Here is a 14773-nt window from a genome sequence, read left to right as displayed (position 1 = left end):
ATAGTGTGTATAAATAGCTCTTATCTCACTCTTACTCTGTACATGTGTGTGTGTAGGATATGGCTTTGTGGATTTCGACAGTCCGGCGGCGGCACAGAAAGCTGTATCGTCCCTGAAGGCCAGTGGAGTGCAGGCACAGATGGCAAAGGTAAACTAGGCTTTACACCGTGTCTAAACCTGGTTAATTTTTTTTTTTAGCAGAACAGGATGAGGATACCTAGTATATTGTTGCTATTTCTAATTATGGTGTCCCTGATGGTGATAATGATTATAGGGAAGATGTTGATGATGATGACTGTGGTGGTAAACATCTGTGGAGGACGTATACATAGCTCGATGTCCAGTGTGTGCATTCAGACTCACGCACAGTTGTTTAAAGCATCTGTCCTCTAATATTCATAAGCTTGCAGGCTGTCAGGATGCAGATGGTTCGTGTATCTGAAATCCCATTTAAATGCATGCCTGTCAGATCTCTCTGCAACGCAGCAGGCCTCGTATGAAACAGACAGGTCATCTTACAGAGAGGAGGAGAGGGAGGCAGGGTGCCAGAGAGAGAAAGATGCTGTTTTTGCTCATGTTTGCATGTTTTCTGTGGTCCGAGTAATAGAATTTACCATTTGAATTAAGCTCAATCGACAGCCTCTGTTGCGTAATGTCGATTACCACAGAAAATAACTTCGACCTTAGTTTTTTGTAATAAAAGGCCAAATTCAAAGTTAGTTCAACACATTTATGCTACAAATACTGTTGATTGAGTTTAACTTGCATTGAACCCTGGACATTACTTCAGTGATCTCAGCTCTCTGACTGAAATTGTTTTCCAAACTGTATCTAATTTGTAATAAGAGCAGTTAATCATTTTGGAAGCTATTCATAGGCCCTGTTCCAAAACTAGTGAACTCCTGCCTTCTAAGATACCTTCTTTCATGGGCCAGAATCCTTCACAGACGAGGCAGTCCCAAAATGCATTAGAATGTAGTAAAAATATTGATTAATGAAATGTTAATTATAACTATATGTTTAAATTCCCATCAATATCAAGTTGAAGTAGTTAAATCTAATAAGAAACTGAATTGTATCTTTATTTATTTAATTAACGCAACCATTAAGAGTCAGTAAGATTTTTTTTTAATGAGATTTGTGACCCTGGACCACAAAACCAGTCTTAAGTCGCTGGGGTATATTTGTAGCAATAACCAAAAATACATTGCATGGGTCAAAATTATAAATTTTTATTTTATGCCAAAAATCATTAGGACATTAAGTAACGATCATGTTCCATGAATATATTTTGTACATTTCCTACTGTAAATATATCAAAACTTAATTTTTGATTAGTAATATGCATAGCTAAGAACGTCATTTGGACAACTTTAAAGGTGATTTTCTCAATATTTCGATTTTTTTGCACCCTCAGATTCCAGATTTTCAAATAGTTGCATCTCAGCCAAATATTGTCCTATCCTAACAAACCATACATCAATGGAAAGCTTATATTTTCAGCTTTCAGATGTGACAGATCCCTTGTGACTAATTTCACAAGTCACATTTATATATGAATAAGAATGTCTTATTATTCAGCAAAGACACATTAAATGATAATGTTACAAAAGATTACTATTTCAAATAAATGCTGTTTTGAACAGTTGTCTATTCATTAAAAAATATGGTTTCCACAAAAATATTAAGCAGCACAACTGTTTTCAACAATGATAATAATAAGAAATGTTTCTTGAGCACCAAATCAGCATATTAGAATGATAATGATAATAATTTATAATATTATAGTTTTTCCTGATTTTTTTTTTAAATCAAATAAGTGCATTTGTGAGTATAAGAGTCTTCTTTCAAAAACATTTTTTTTTTTTTTTTAAATCTCACCAACTCCAAACGGTAGTGTATTTACAATAAAATCTTTCAAGAGCTTTGCGTTGTTAAAATATGCTAGTGCCAAACTATTGAAATCAATTGTTGAGTCGAATCAGACATATCTAAACATATTTTAATCAAAATGCATTCATACAAATAATAAAAACTTTTTTTTTTTAAATACAGTATTGGCAAGTCGTTTTATTCTTGTTTTAAGCGAAAACCTCACAAAATTTTGTTAGGCTTTTTAAATGTATATGTTAGTATCTTTTGTGAATTTGCTTCTGAATTAAATGCACTGTTTTTATTAGATTTTTTCCTGGGAAACAAGACAAAATACTAATTAAGAAACTTTTTTGTTGGTAGGCTGGCTATTATTTCAGTCTCATTTCAGTAGCTTTTCTGAGCTAAATATTTGAAAGTGTTGAGTGTTATGAAGGAGAACAATTTGATTAGCCGGTCTTGAGTATAAATAGTGATTGGTATGCAGCATGAGCCAATCGGCAAGGTTCTCGCCCACCAGTACCTGCTTCATTAAAACGGTCAGAGCTGATGCTCAATTTACTTTCTCTGTCTGAATATGAATTTCACACAAATAGCTGTGTAATCTAAACATCTGAAGTTATTTCAAATTGAATTTTCACCGTGTTGAGATTTTTTTAGTGGAATTCAAGAGGAACAGAGAACCGTTGAGGGTGGAAGAAACATACTGTAGAAACTAAACTGTTATTCAGAGGAATTTACTCTGTGGAAGACGGCCACATACGTCTTTTTAACAATGAGAGACGGGCAATTAAAAGAACTGAATCGCTTGGCTTAAGGCTCATTAAATTAAACAGGAGCGCAATCGCAGAGTTTCCCTCTGCCCTATTAAACCTGTTTTCATTAAGAATTCTCTCACTTTAACAGTGCCTCTGAGCAACAAAACTAGCCTCTTAAACTTATTTTGCCAGTGTATCAAGCTTCTCCTGTGGTGGTTACTGCTTATTGTGGGGAATGTCTACATGGTAGACATGCAGTTTAGATTGTGGGTCAAAATTTGACCCATGTTTGTTGTAGAAAGGACATATTAATACATGATTCAAAGATGCAAACAAACCATCTAGCGTTCGAAATTCAAAGAATATTGCAAATGTAATATTTCGCAATGAAATGTACCTCAGAGGCTTGTAGAATACTTAAGTGTTGAAATATTTATGGGACCGAAACATACGCATGAATGCCACAGAGTAATGCGAATTGAAATGGTGTAAGAAGAAACACGGCCCCATATACATGACACACGTAAGTGTGTGTGTGTGATGTCAGAACTCGGTTCAATAAACATTTACTGTCGAGTTGTTGTGGGTTTTTAATTAAGAAAGCTTTTGTTTTGGATTTCATAACCTCATTATGTGGATGGTATTCAAACTTCCAGTCCTTTCTGTTCTTGTTTGGTTGTGCTAGTCCTGCTGTGACATTCTTATTGTGTCTGATTTTCTCTAAATGAACTTCAAACAATGTCTGTAACCACTTAAACAGACAATAAAGTCTTTCCTATAAAGTAAGACTTTTAATTCTCACGTTTAAACAAACAACGCTAGTTTGCATCAAGCAGGGAATTTGTTTGGCAGGAATGCGATATGATTATGATGTCATAATGAGGTGCTAGTATGGAATACTGTAATTGTGAGGAGATGAATTATTCATGAGGCAGTATTTATGTAAATTGTTACACATACGTTGACTGTATAATCGGTACAAGGGAAGTAGAGAAAGAGTGTGCGTGTGTGAATTATTCGAACATCTCCACACACACTCTTTGTGGATTCACATGCCTGCTGGTGATGCATGTTTGTGTGTGCATTGATGTCTGTGTTTGTGAGTGTGTTTGTGAGTGTTTGAGAGGACTTTGGTTTTGAGTTTCCACCCTGTATAAACTCATTTTTGCCGGAATCTTTCTACATTGGCGAATGGAATAGAATCATCATGTAAAATGTCAAATGTTCTCAGAGTCTCCGTTTGAGGGTTCTTTGTTTGAATGCTATTGGTATGTCGTATTGTTTTCTGAAATTTCTTCTTTCCGTGATAGACAAGGAACAAATGAAAGAAAATAAAATAAAAGATCAAAGACATTGTGTGGCCTACTTTGTCATTACTGGGGGGAAAAAAAATCAGAGTTGCCATTTAGACAGATTGCACCTGGATACCAGGAAGCCTGTGTGTTTTTCTATGCGTATAGCACAGTTTGGAAAGGATTCAATTCTCTTGGAAACCGGATTGGGATTGCATTATAAACCCATTTAAATAAGACCTTTTTCGATTATAACATTATTCATGTGATGAATAAAAGGAAATAATTTTATACTTGTACCTGATGTGGCCATTCTGAGCAGTTTCTTTTTGATTAAATTTTCTTATTTACATCAGATGGGATGACAGCAGTACATGAGCCACCTATCTGACCGAGAAAGTTTGTAAGAATTCAACTTATAACCAGCTCAGGACAAACTAATGACCAGCTCAAACCAGCCGCCATGCTTCAAAACATACCTAACCAGCATATGCTGTTTTTTTAAGCAGGGAGAGAACAGAAGTTGGCGCCTCAGTTCATCTTTAGCCATCTTTAAAGGCTGTAATGGACCCAGTAGATCTAGCTTAGGTCGGACGGCAGCTCTTTTTTTCTACAGAAGAACGGAGCGAGTGAAGGTTCTGGAAAAAAAATTTAGCTCCTTGATTTGATGGAACCACCGGGCGAAACCTGGCGTGGACGGAAGGGAACATAGGCCTGTAGGAGTGCTGTTTCAGCGGTTATCCTAAGGCCCGTGTCAAAGCTTTGAATATGTGTGATGAGGCTATAAAAATGTAAATGAAAATTCTCTCTTGAGTTGAATCAATACTTGAAATGTTAGCCATTAGCATTTTGAAATGTAATGTTAGTAATCATTTATTGATACCACAGTCATCTTTCTGTAATTTAACAGCTTTAGATGGCCAGACATGTTTAAATGTCCTCATTAGCATTACATTATGTAACTGTTGGATTAAACTAGTCTGTCTGAATGAGTGTGTGTGTAAGTCCAGTTGGTCCTTGGCTTTTTATGAGCAGCAGCAAAGTGGTAATATTACAGGTTTTGCTGCACCTTTGGCTTCCAAACGATTTCTTTCTTTTGGCTTCCTTAAGATTTCTTTCCCCGGGCCGTCTGAAGAACTGTGAACACTCAGATAATATTGTGGGGGTGTGTGTGTGTATGTGCGGGTGAAGGTCTTTTCTTTTTATGCCTGCATAGAGATTTGCATTGGGTGCACGAGTGTGTATTTACATGTCTTTGTGAACTGTAATTGTATTACCTTCATGACTTAGTAGCATTGCTTTCTTGAAGCATATTCTCATGCTTAAAAATGGTTTTGTTTTTAATATAGCCGTATAGCAGGAGGCGGAAAAATTCCCTCAGGGTATTATATGAGTGGAAGTGTGGAAAATGCTCTCATTCTTCTCCGTTCTCAATTTTGCGCGTGTCACGGCGTTCTGGTAGCGCTAAATGAGGGTGAATAATTGCTCCTTAAACAAGAGGGCCTTTCCATCCTCACGGACACCTCGTATGAATAAACCAGTGCAACGACTTCAAATTGAAGTTAAATTGTTTCCCCTTTCTGTCTGCTGTGAGTGGACTTATCATTCCTTCACATAACCTCAGTGCTTTCTCCGTTCATGTTTTCATTTGGCCCGAAAAGTTGCAGGAGAAAGCGTTCCCTGCAGTAGAAAGTACTCATAATAACCTAACCAAGGTCAGGCTAGTAATTAGAGTGTATATGTGTGTGTGTGTGTGTGTGTGTACGTGTTTGCCAGTCCCCATCACACCTTAAGCCCAGACGTGAATTACGCTGTGGGAGTCTGAGCTGCACCTGTCGCAAAGATTCCTACTGCTGGGTGACTGGCAGGTCTTCCACACACAAACACACTCACACACAGACACATTTATGTCTAGCCTGAGTGTTAGGAAACCTTGGAGCACACTAGTTTAGCTGAATTGCCTGAATCCAGCTACTCTATTAAACTAGATTTTTATTCTTTTCTGAAGAAAATGCATGGTGCTGCTCACCCAGGGAAAAGGCACTGCCATGATGCTGGGGTGGTTGCTGTTGCAATTAGGCTGCTAAGGTGTTGTGGGCATTACTAGGGTTTCCTGTATGTTAAGATTAATAATAAAGGTAATTTTCATGATTGAAATTACCATTTGAAACGTAAAAATGAAAATGAAGGCAACATTATATATACAGTATTAATTTTTATTAAAGTTTCTGTATATTTCATGTATATGTATACATCTGAATATATATATATATATATATATATATATATATGTGTGTGTGTGTGTGTGTGTGTATGCATATCTATGTATATATATATATATATGTATATGAGTGTCTATATATATATATATATATATATATATGTACTGTGTATATTTATTATGTATATATAAATACAAACACATGTAAATATTTAAGAAAAATATGTTATGTTTATGTTTATATATAATATAGAATATAATATAAATATCAATTTATATACATGTAAATATTTCCAAAATATATACCGTGTGTGTATTTATATATACATAATAAATAAACGCAGTACACATATATTATGTAAACAAAATGTATATTTTGGATGCGATTAATCCTTTGACAGCACGATTTTTAGCACATTTCCATTCATTTCCATTTGCAAATATATTTTATATAAACACGCACACACGCACATATATGCTCTCAATAATATACTGTCATTTAGTGTTTTTTCCTTATTTTGTCATTCACCTGATGAAAATTGTAAGTTTGATTGCTTAGTAAAGTAAAAGCACTCCTTTCTTTTACAAACTATTAAAACAATTATAAATTAAAATAATAATAATAATAATGGTACTTGAGGAAACCCTTACTCTACATATGAGCAGTAGTTATGGTGCTGCTTGTCTTTTAAGATCCTGTAGAATGTGAATCGTTCATATGTTATTGCATTTGATGGTTCTAACATCAGTTCTGAGTCATTAATATTTATTTAGTTTGCTATGGGAACGCTCTTTTTATTTGTTAGCATTCACCATTTTCAGGGGATATAGAAATCTAAGCCAAAAACAAAGAAGTTGTATTAAGTCTTTATGCAAGCAAATTACCTTGTAGTTGCTTAGCAAAGCATAGCACAGAACTTCCTAACTGTTCCTAACTGTTCTTAGTACAAGTCACTCAGCCAAGCTAAAAATGGACGAGCTGAGAAATATAATGTTCCTCTTCTCCCTAAGTGTACATACTTTATGTGTAATAAAGGCAAACCGCTGATATCCAACACCATGTCATGTTTAAAAATCCAACCACCATCGCTTCGATATTATTTTTCTCGTTATGGGGCCGGAAAGAGTGGGGGAAGAAAGAGAAAGGAAAGATGTGATTGCGCTTTGTCTTCCACCATTGACATCAAATTCCCATTTCCTAAATGTTCTGTGAAGTGTGTTTCCCTCTCAACGGGCTCACCATCTCTCTTTCTGTGTGTGTGTGTGGTGTGTGTTGTGTTGTTGCCGTTCGGTTTTGGTGTGGGCCCACAGTGATTGAAAACAGATGCCTTGTTTTTTTGTAGTTGTCTCGCCAGGGAAAGTAATGGACAAAGCAGAACACAGGACAGCGAAAGCATAAACGAGATCTATTGCGACACAATGAAATGGGCTCGGGAAGCAATAAGCACCAGGCGCATTCCGGTTATATAAAATGGTGGCTTCTCACTCCCTTTCACTCACAGATGATTTGTATAACATAATGAGCCTTCCTCTTGCCTACGATACTGCGTTGAGGGAAAAAAAAAAACAGACACGCCGGTAGAGTCCAATATGAAATTGAGCCATGAAGGCCTGTTGTCAATGTCTTGTTCTCGGGGTTTTGTAATTCAAAGCTTTACTCATTTATAAGGGGTTATCTGGGATCTGGACTCTTTGTTTCAGAGGAACTCTGCGTGTTTGGGTTGTCTTTATTTTTAACCACATTTTTTTTTTTGTTCTAATGGGTTGATTAAACCATAATGATCTATCCAAACATCCCTAATGTGTGGTCTGCATCTACTTTCTTGTTCTCAATAGTGTTTTCTGAGTTGGAATACTATTGTCACTTATACTACATGACTTGCTGTAGCATATTTAGGTTCTTTTGTTGACCAAGGCTTCATTCAGTTGATCAAAAATAGAGTAAAAACAGTAATATTGTGAAATATTATTACAATTTAAAATAATGGTTTTCTATTTTAATATATTTTAAAATGTAATCTAAATTTGAAATAGAAACTAAAATTGTGAAAGTCTTTAGTGTCACCTTTCAGCAGTGCTTTGATGTTAAATGATATTTAAATATTTTTATAATCAACATTTCTTTGATCGATATTCTTCTAATGCATTCTGGGATTGCCTCATCTGTGAAGGATACATGTATATACTTTTGAATTGTTTATTTTAAGAAAAAATAATGAATTAAAAGAAGTATTTAAAATCACAGCGTATATATTGCTTCACATTAATTTGTCACACTTGGAATGGAAGGTGAAGTCAGATTAAGTCCAATAAGGGATATGTTATCCCATTTATTATGTTCTGGTTTTAAACAGTGCATTTTGGCAAATGTAGCAGGTCATGAGAATATGAGTATGCTATGCATAGTATACATAATGTGCATTTACACCAAGGAGAATGTGCATATTTTTAAGACTAGTCAAGTATACAATACTTTAAGTTGTTAAAATGCTTTTCTTTCTCATTTAAGGCACAAATTTGGCCAGAATTGTGACTGGTTAAACTTACGAAAACAGCTGCATGACGCCCCTGTATGGTAGTATGCCAGTCCAAACACAGCCAGAAACAAGGAGGAGGATGTGGGAGTGGTGTGGCCTTAAAACCTTCATGCTCCAAACAAAAGGAAGACGGCCAAGCTGGCCCAATTGAATTATGGGTGATGTAGTCAGAATGTTAGTATCTCTGAGCCTCTATCAGCCTCTCACCAATCTCATTATCCGTGCATTAGCAGCTGTGTGAGGAAGGAAAGGGGCTTTTAGTGGGAGCACTCAGGAGCTAGAGGGATGGGCTCCAGACAGAAAGCGAAAAGAAAGCCGAGAGCTCAAGGAGTTGCAGTTGATATTGTTTATAATGATGCTAATGTGCATTTGCAAGATGCATGTGCGTGCAAGCCCTATTCTCTAGATGAGGGCACACAAAGGCCAGAGGAAAGGTGTTGTACACATGCTTCAAACCATTCGCCAGAACTCAGAGGGCTGTGCTTCATCCAGACCACTGATCAGGCTGGAAACACATCCCTCCAGCTGTTAGCACTAGAAACATCATCACAAATGTCTCATTTCACAAATGAAAGGATTTGAGAGAGAGAGAGCGAGCGGAAAGCACACAGACAGACACAGCCGGATGCTGCCGTGTCTCCTCTGTCCCTGTCGTACACATGTAGCCCCGTCTCACTCCAGCGCTGTTGTTATTCCTCACTAGTGCCTGAGATCTGTCTACATATCTCCGCCATCTCGGGCAGTGAGTTGTACTAACAGCTGATATGGCCGCTGATGTTCTTGTCCATTACGGAGACGTGTCCTTCTCATGAGAGCTCGATTTGACTGTCGTTTCCACAGCGAATAAATCTTCCACTTCTTCCAACACTCTTATAATAACTCCATCTGCTTAATAGTTGATTCACAAGTGCTGCTTGAGTTGGGAGATTTATCGTAGATTTGTCACACAGATATTTCAAAAGGTTTGAAAGGATTGCACATGACCTTTCCAGACTGATTTTAGTTTAGATTTGGTGTTTGTTTACATGTGTTTTTTGGTGACTTAAGTTGCATTTATGCAATATTCAAAACCATTTTTACTTGATATTTTAAATATAAATATTTGTTCATGTTTCATGTTATTAAATACATTTAAGCTGTAATATAAATCATAGTTCTTAAATATGATGTAAATGTAATACAATTACATACAAATATAATAAATAATAAATATTATGAATTTCATTCGTTTTAGTTTTTTTATAAAAAATATATTTTAAATTACATTTATCTGTTTAAAATAATATATTACAATATGTATTATAAAGCATATTTTTTCAGTTTTTTTGTCAAAAATATATTTAAATGTATATATATTGTGCCATAATTTGTTCAGTTATCTTATTTATTTAATTATAAAAATATGCTTATATTTAATAGCTAAATTGTATATTCATTTGTATAACTATTATGTTGTAAATTGGACTGATGTATATTCAATACATAAGACTGTTGAACTATAAAGTGGTACGTACACTCTAGATGAAATATGGTAGGCTTACATGATGTAAGTAATATTTTGGCACTTGTGTAAACACACGCTACATGATCCAGTGTCACGGTGACCTTGTGATTGGTCCACTTTCACATCATCATTGGTTGTGTCTTCCAAAACACTTTTAGAGGCTTTCTGTTAGTGTCATTTTGTGTATTTAAAAAGGCAAAAGCATTTCAGATGAAGGACCTTGACTGGTTATCATTCCATATGGGATTGAGTTGTGCAAACAACTGCTACTGGCGGAACAGCATGTTCCTTGGGCTGAAAAGGCCGAATTAGAGAGAGAAACAGACTGAGAATGCAAGAGAAGGGAGTTCCTGAGAGTAGTCTGGAAGATTTGACTATGTCACATAACCAGATTGACCCTACTTCCTGTCTGTTGCACTGGTCATCTCATGGAAACGTCTGCTTTGATGAGCTAACTCAGAAAGACGGCCAGCATCTGCGTGTGCGTCACATGTTTCTCACCCTCGCCGGTGCGTGCAAGCCTTCCCTCAGTCTACGCCAGCGCTAGAGCAAAATCTTAGCCGGGGATCAAAATCGATTGGCTCCAAAGAGCAGCTCACTCTAAACAAAGACAAATGAATGATCCTCACTTCCTCTCACTCCACCTCTCAAAAAAATCTCACTGCCTGCAATGCTCGCCCTCGGGATGTACAGCACAAGAGGAACTAACGTTGACCTGTTATTGAGCTGTAAAAGAATAAGAATAAGAATAATAAAAAATAGACCTGATTTCTTGACATGCAATAAATCAAAGTTATATAATTCATAAAAATCTCCCGCCGGATGAGCAGGCCAGCTGCAAGAACGTGATTAATGCCTCTCTTTACATTTGATCTAGCTCTCAAACAACAGAGGGGTTTAAGAACCTGAGGCGCAGATGATGCTGATCATTTTGATATGAGTGAATGATTGATGGATAGTGGGAATGATGGAGTCTGAGAGGATATGCTCCAGAAATCACCGATGTGGCACTGACCCAGCCGTCATGGGCACGGTATGGGCAGCTACGTCAGAATGGGCACTATACGTTGGGCACTATACGTCCAAAACACAGCTGTCTTGACCCAGATGTCATGTAAGGATGACCTCATCACAGAGACTTAAGCTGCAGCTGCTGTTGTAATGTCAGGCAGATATGAGCTCACTGAAGCACTCGCCAGTTAACTATAGTTACGGCCTGACAGAGCGCTGGAGAACCATTTGGGATGCATCATAGAGCTGTAAGTACAACAGATCCATCCAATACCGTTTGATAATGTAATACACAGAACTGTGCTGCCTCTATTCTAGCTGCAGATATACTGCACTACATGCTAATTACTACATACTGTTCTTATTCTTTTTATGTTGGATTGACAGCAGAAAGAAAGTCTCAATTTTCACAGAAAAACAGCATAACGTTTTAATGTCATTTGCATTTTTTGCATATCACTACTTGGCAGGTTGCGATCAGTTACATGCCATGCAGTAATCAGTGATTTTAAAGTCTGAATATGTGCCAGAGTTGTGTAAAATTGAGAGCTCTTTCAAGAGTGTGGATTTAAATTAAAGGGATAGTTCACCCAAAAATGAAAGTTCTGTCATCCTTTACGGTTCCAAACCTGTATGAGATTCTATCAATGCATTTAAAAATGTTAAAAACATTCTCAGTTATATTCTGAATAGTGCACAATACTGGTGTAAACACTCCATCTCATATCTTCTTTTGTGTTCCATGTAAAAAAGAAAGTCATACAGGTTTGGAATGACTTGAGGGTGAGCAAATGATGTCATCATTTTCATTTTTCAAAACTCTTTCATGATTGAATGACCAAAAACACCAATCAAACACACACAGACCTATGAACAGTACACACAGTACACAGTGGTTTCTTTACACACCACTAGTTGTAGACTACCACAGGGCAAATGGTGCTCTTGGCTACAATATAGATGAGCTCACTGTTTCACGGTCTTGGCAAGTCTTGAGGCGTGATAGGCTATGTTGGGCAATATTACAGGCTTTGGATCACATGAGCTCAGTGTGTGTTTATGTGTTGAGAGTCTGTGTGTTTATGACAGAGTAAACACTACATCGTTTGGCCCCGTGATGGACATTATGTCCGTAGCGTAATGGCCCTACTGGAGGAAGTCTCACTGTATTAACAAATAAATTCAGCACATTAATGCTCTTAAATGCCCATTTATGTGAAAATGGGACTGTAATGTTATGGCTATCTGATTTGTTCCATTATGAGACATTATTTGTTTGTGTCTTGTATTGTGACTAAATTCCCCATTAGAATGTCTCTCTTTTTTTGCTTTTTAATTAAGTTTTGGCAGTGTGTTAAATGAGCTGTAGCAGTTAAGCGCTTTCCCACGCCTTACTAGAATAAACTGTTCAGATTAAGCAAGGCACAGATCTTTTTATACCCGTCATCTATGAATAATGGCCACATTGGACTCACTGTATTTTTCTCTAAAATGATATGATAATATATATATATATATATAAAGGTGTTGTTTTTTTTTTAGTTAATGGTGTTGGTCACACACCTGGCCTCAAGTAGATTGTCTGTCTCAAGCAGACAGTTTTTTGTTTATGTGGTTTCTGGCTGGATTTCAACGTCAGACATTTGGAACGTATGCAGACAACAGGAAGGAGATGTTTATGCTCTTCTGCTGTTTCGAGACAACAAACCGCTTGCTGAGCTCCATGTAAACAAGGAAGTTATGTCACCTGCCTTCTGGGTATCCTTGTGCACACATTGTGTAAAAGTTGTCTGCTTTACCACATGAAGTTTTCATGACAAAGTTGAATATAACTTTACACAGAAAAGATGAGTAAGTGATTCTATCACACTAGTGTCACGTAAAGAAACAATATACCTTCACTATGTTGTAGTGCATTTGTGGAATAATGTTGATTGCCACAAAAAAAGCAAAACTGAAGGTTATGGTGAGCCATATGGTGAGGAATTAAGACCAGAAATGTAAAGCTATTTATAGAAGCCCTATTTAGTAACACTTTACAATAAGGTTCCATTTGTTAACTTTAACTACATTAGTTAACATTAACAATGAAAAATATTTCTAAAGCATTTATGAATCTTAGTTAATTAATTATTATTAAAATCACTATAACTAAAATTAACAAAGATGAATAAATGCTGTAACAAAATATATTGTACTCAATGTTCACTAATGTTATCTAATGGGACCTTATTGTAAAGTGTTACTAATCATTTGAGCAGCAAAGCAGTTTATCATCATTTTTATGGACATTTTAGGGTATTAGCCATTACAATGTCATGACAACACACACGTTGTGAAATTGGATATAATTTATGCCTGTTAGCTATACTTATTATTGTAATGTTAAATCAACATTATGATACAAATGCTATTGATTAGACTTTACTTGTATTGAACGTGTACATAATATTCCTTTATCATGTTCAATATTTAAAGGGATAGTTCACCCAAAAATGAAAATTTTGTCATCATTTACTCATAAAAGAAGATATTTTGCAGTTGATGGTCCCCATTGACTTCCATAGTATTTCTTTCCCAACTATGGAAGTCAGTGGGGACCAACAAATGTTTGGCTGTTCAAAATTCTTCAAAATATTTTATTTTGTGTTCAACACATGAAAGAAACTTATATGGGTTTGGAACGACATGAGGGTGAGAAATAATGACAAAATGTTCATTTTTGGGTTAACTATAACTAAGTCTGAATAGCGTGTGTTCTGTAAGTACCTTATTGTGACAGTTTTTTATTAAAGGGTGACTCAAAATTATTTTATTTTCAGTTATTTTCTAAATCATTTTTATTGTCAGTTACGCTTCAAATCTAATGCCTGAATTGAACTTTAAATGTATTGTGAAAAATTGTTGCTTGAGACCAATAGCCCTACTTTCAAGATAAGATACAGGCCGTCGCTCTCTCATTTTTTCTCAAGTAATCTTTTCTCTCTGTGCCATTTTCACCCTCGGTCTTCACAGTAAGAGCTGTAAGTGTCAACATTTTTTAGCACTGCCTATTTGATCACTCGTTGGTGTGTGTGTCGCCGCTGGTGACATGGTTCAGCGGCATCAGTGTGATCCCTCACTGCCTCTCAGAGTGCCTGTCCTATCCTTTATCATTTTCTATTGCCACTAAATCCGAGGTCATGACAGATAAGCCTCCAGGTGGCACAGTGGTACACAATGTGTGTGTGTGGGCAGGTTTGTGTGTGTGTGTAGCTTATCCAAAAAAAAAAAAAAATCCCACTCTATCAGTCCTACAATAATTGAGAAATATCAGAGCACTCTTGTTGAAATTTAGAGAAAACATCTCTTGCAAGATTGCAAGTGACTACTTGTTGTCAGATGTGTGTGTGTGTGTGTGTGTGTGTGTGTGTGTTTGTGTAAGTGTGATAAAGAAAAGGAGGTTCATTTCTATGGAGCTCAATAGTCAACCCTTTATCCCAATCAAGATGAAGAGGCCACGGCGAGTGAAGATGAAAGCAGAGACGCTTCAACACCACCGGCTCTATAATGCCTCTGGTAATAAGGCTTTCATCAAG

At 36.4% G+C, this 14773-nt stretch overlaps 1 protein-coding gene across 1 annotated transcript in view; it reads left to right on the top strand.

Annotated features, from left to right (window-relative positions):
* LOC306887594 (RNA-binding motif, single-stranded-interacting protein 3) overlaps positions 1-14773 on the top strand; it is a 131305-nt gene that overhangs the window by 45019 nt on the left and 71513 nt on the right. The window contains exon 4 of the mRNA XM_079445452.1: positions 57-148. Coding sequence (XP_079301578.1) covers positions 57-148 — 92 coding nt within the window. The remainder of the gene's footprint in view (positions 1-56; positions 149-14773) is intronic.

The sequence above is a fragment of the Barbus barbus genome (genome assembly GCF_936440315.1).
Source record: "Barbus barbus genome assembly, chromosome: 21".
NCBI lineage: Eukaryota > Metazoa > Chordata > Actinopteri > Cypriniformes > Cyprinidae > Barbus > Barbus barbus.
The sequence above is the reverse complement of the archived record's forward strand: the minus strand, read 5'-3'. Positions and strand labels throughout refer to the sequence as shown.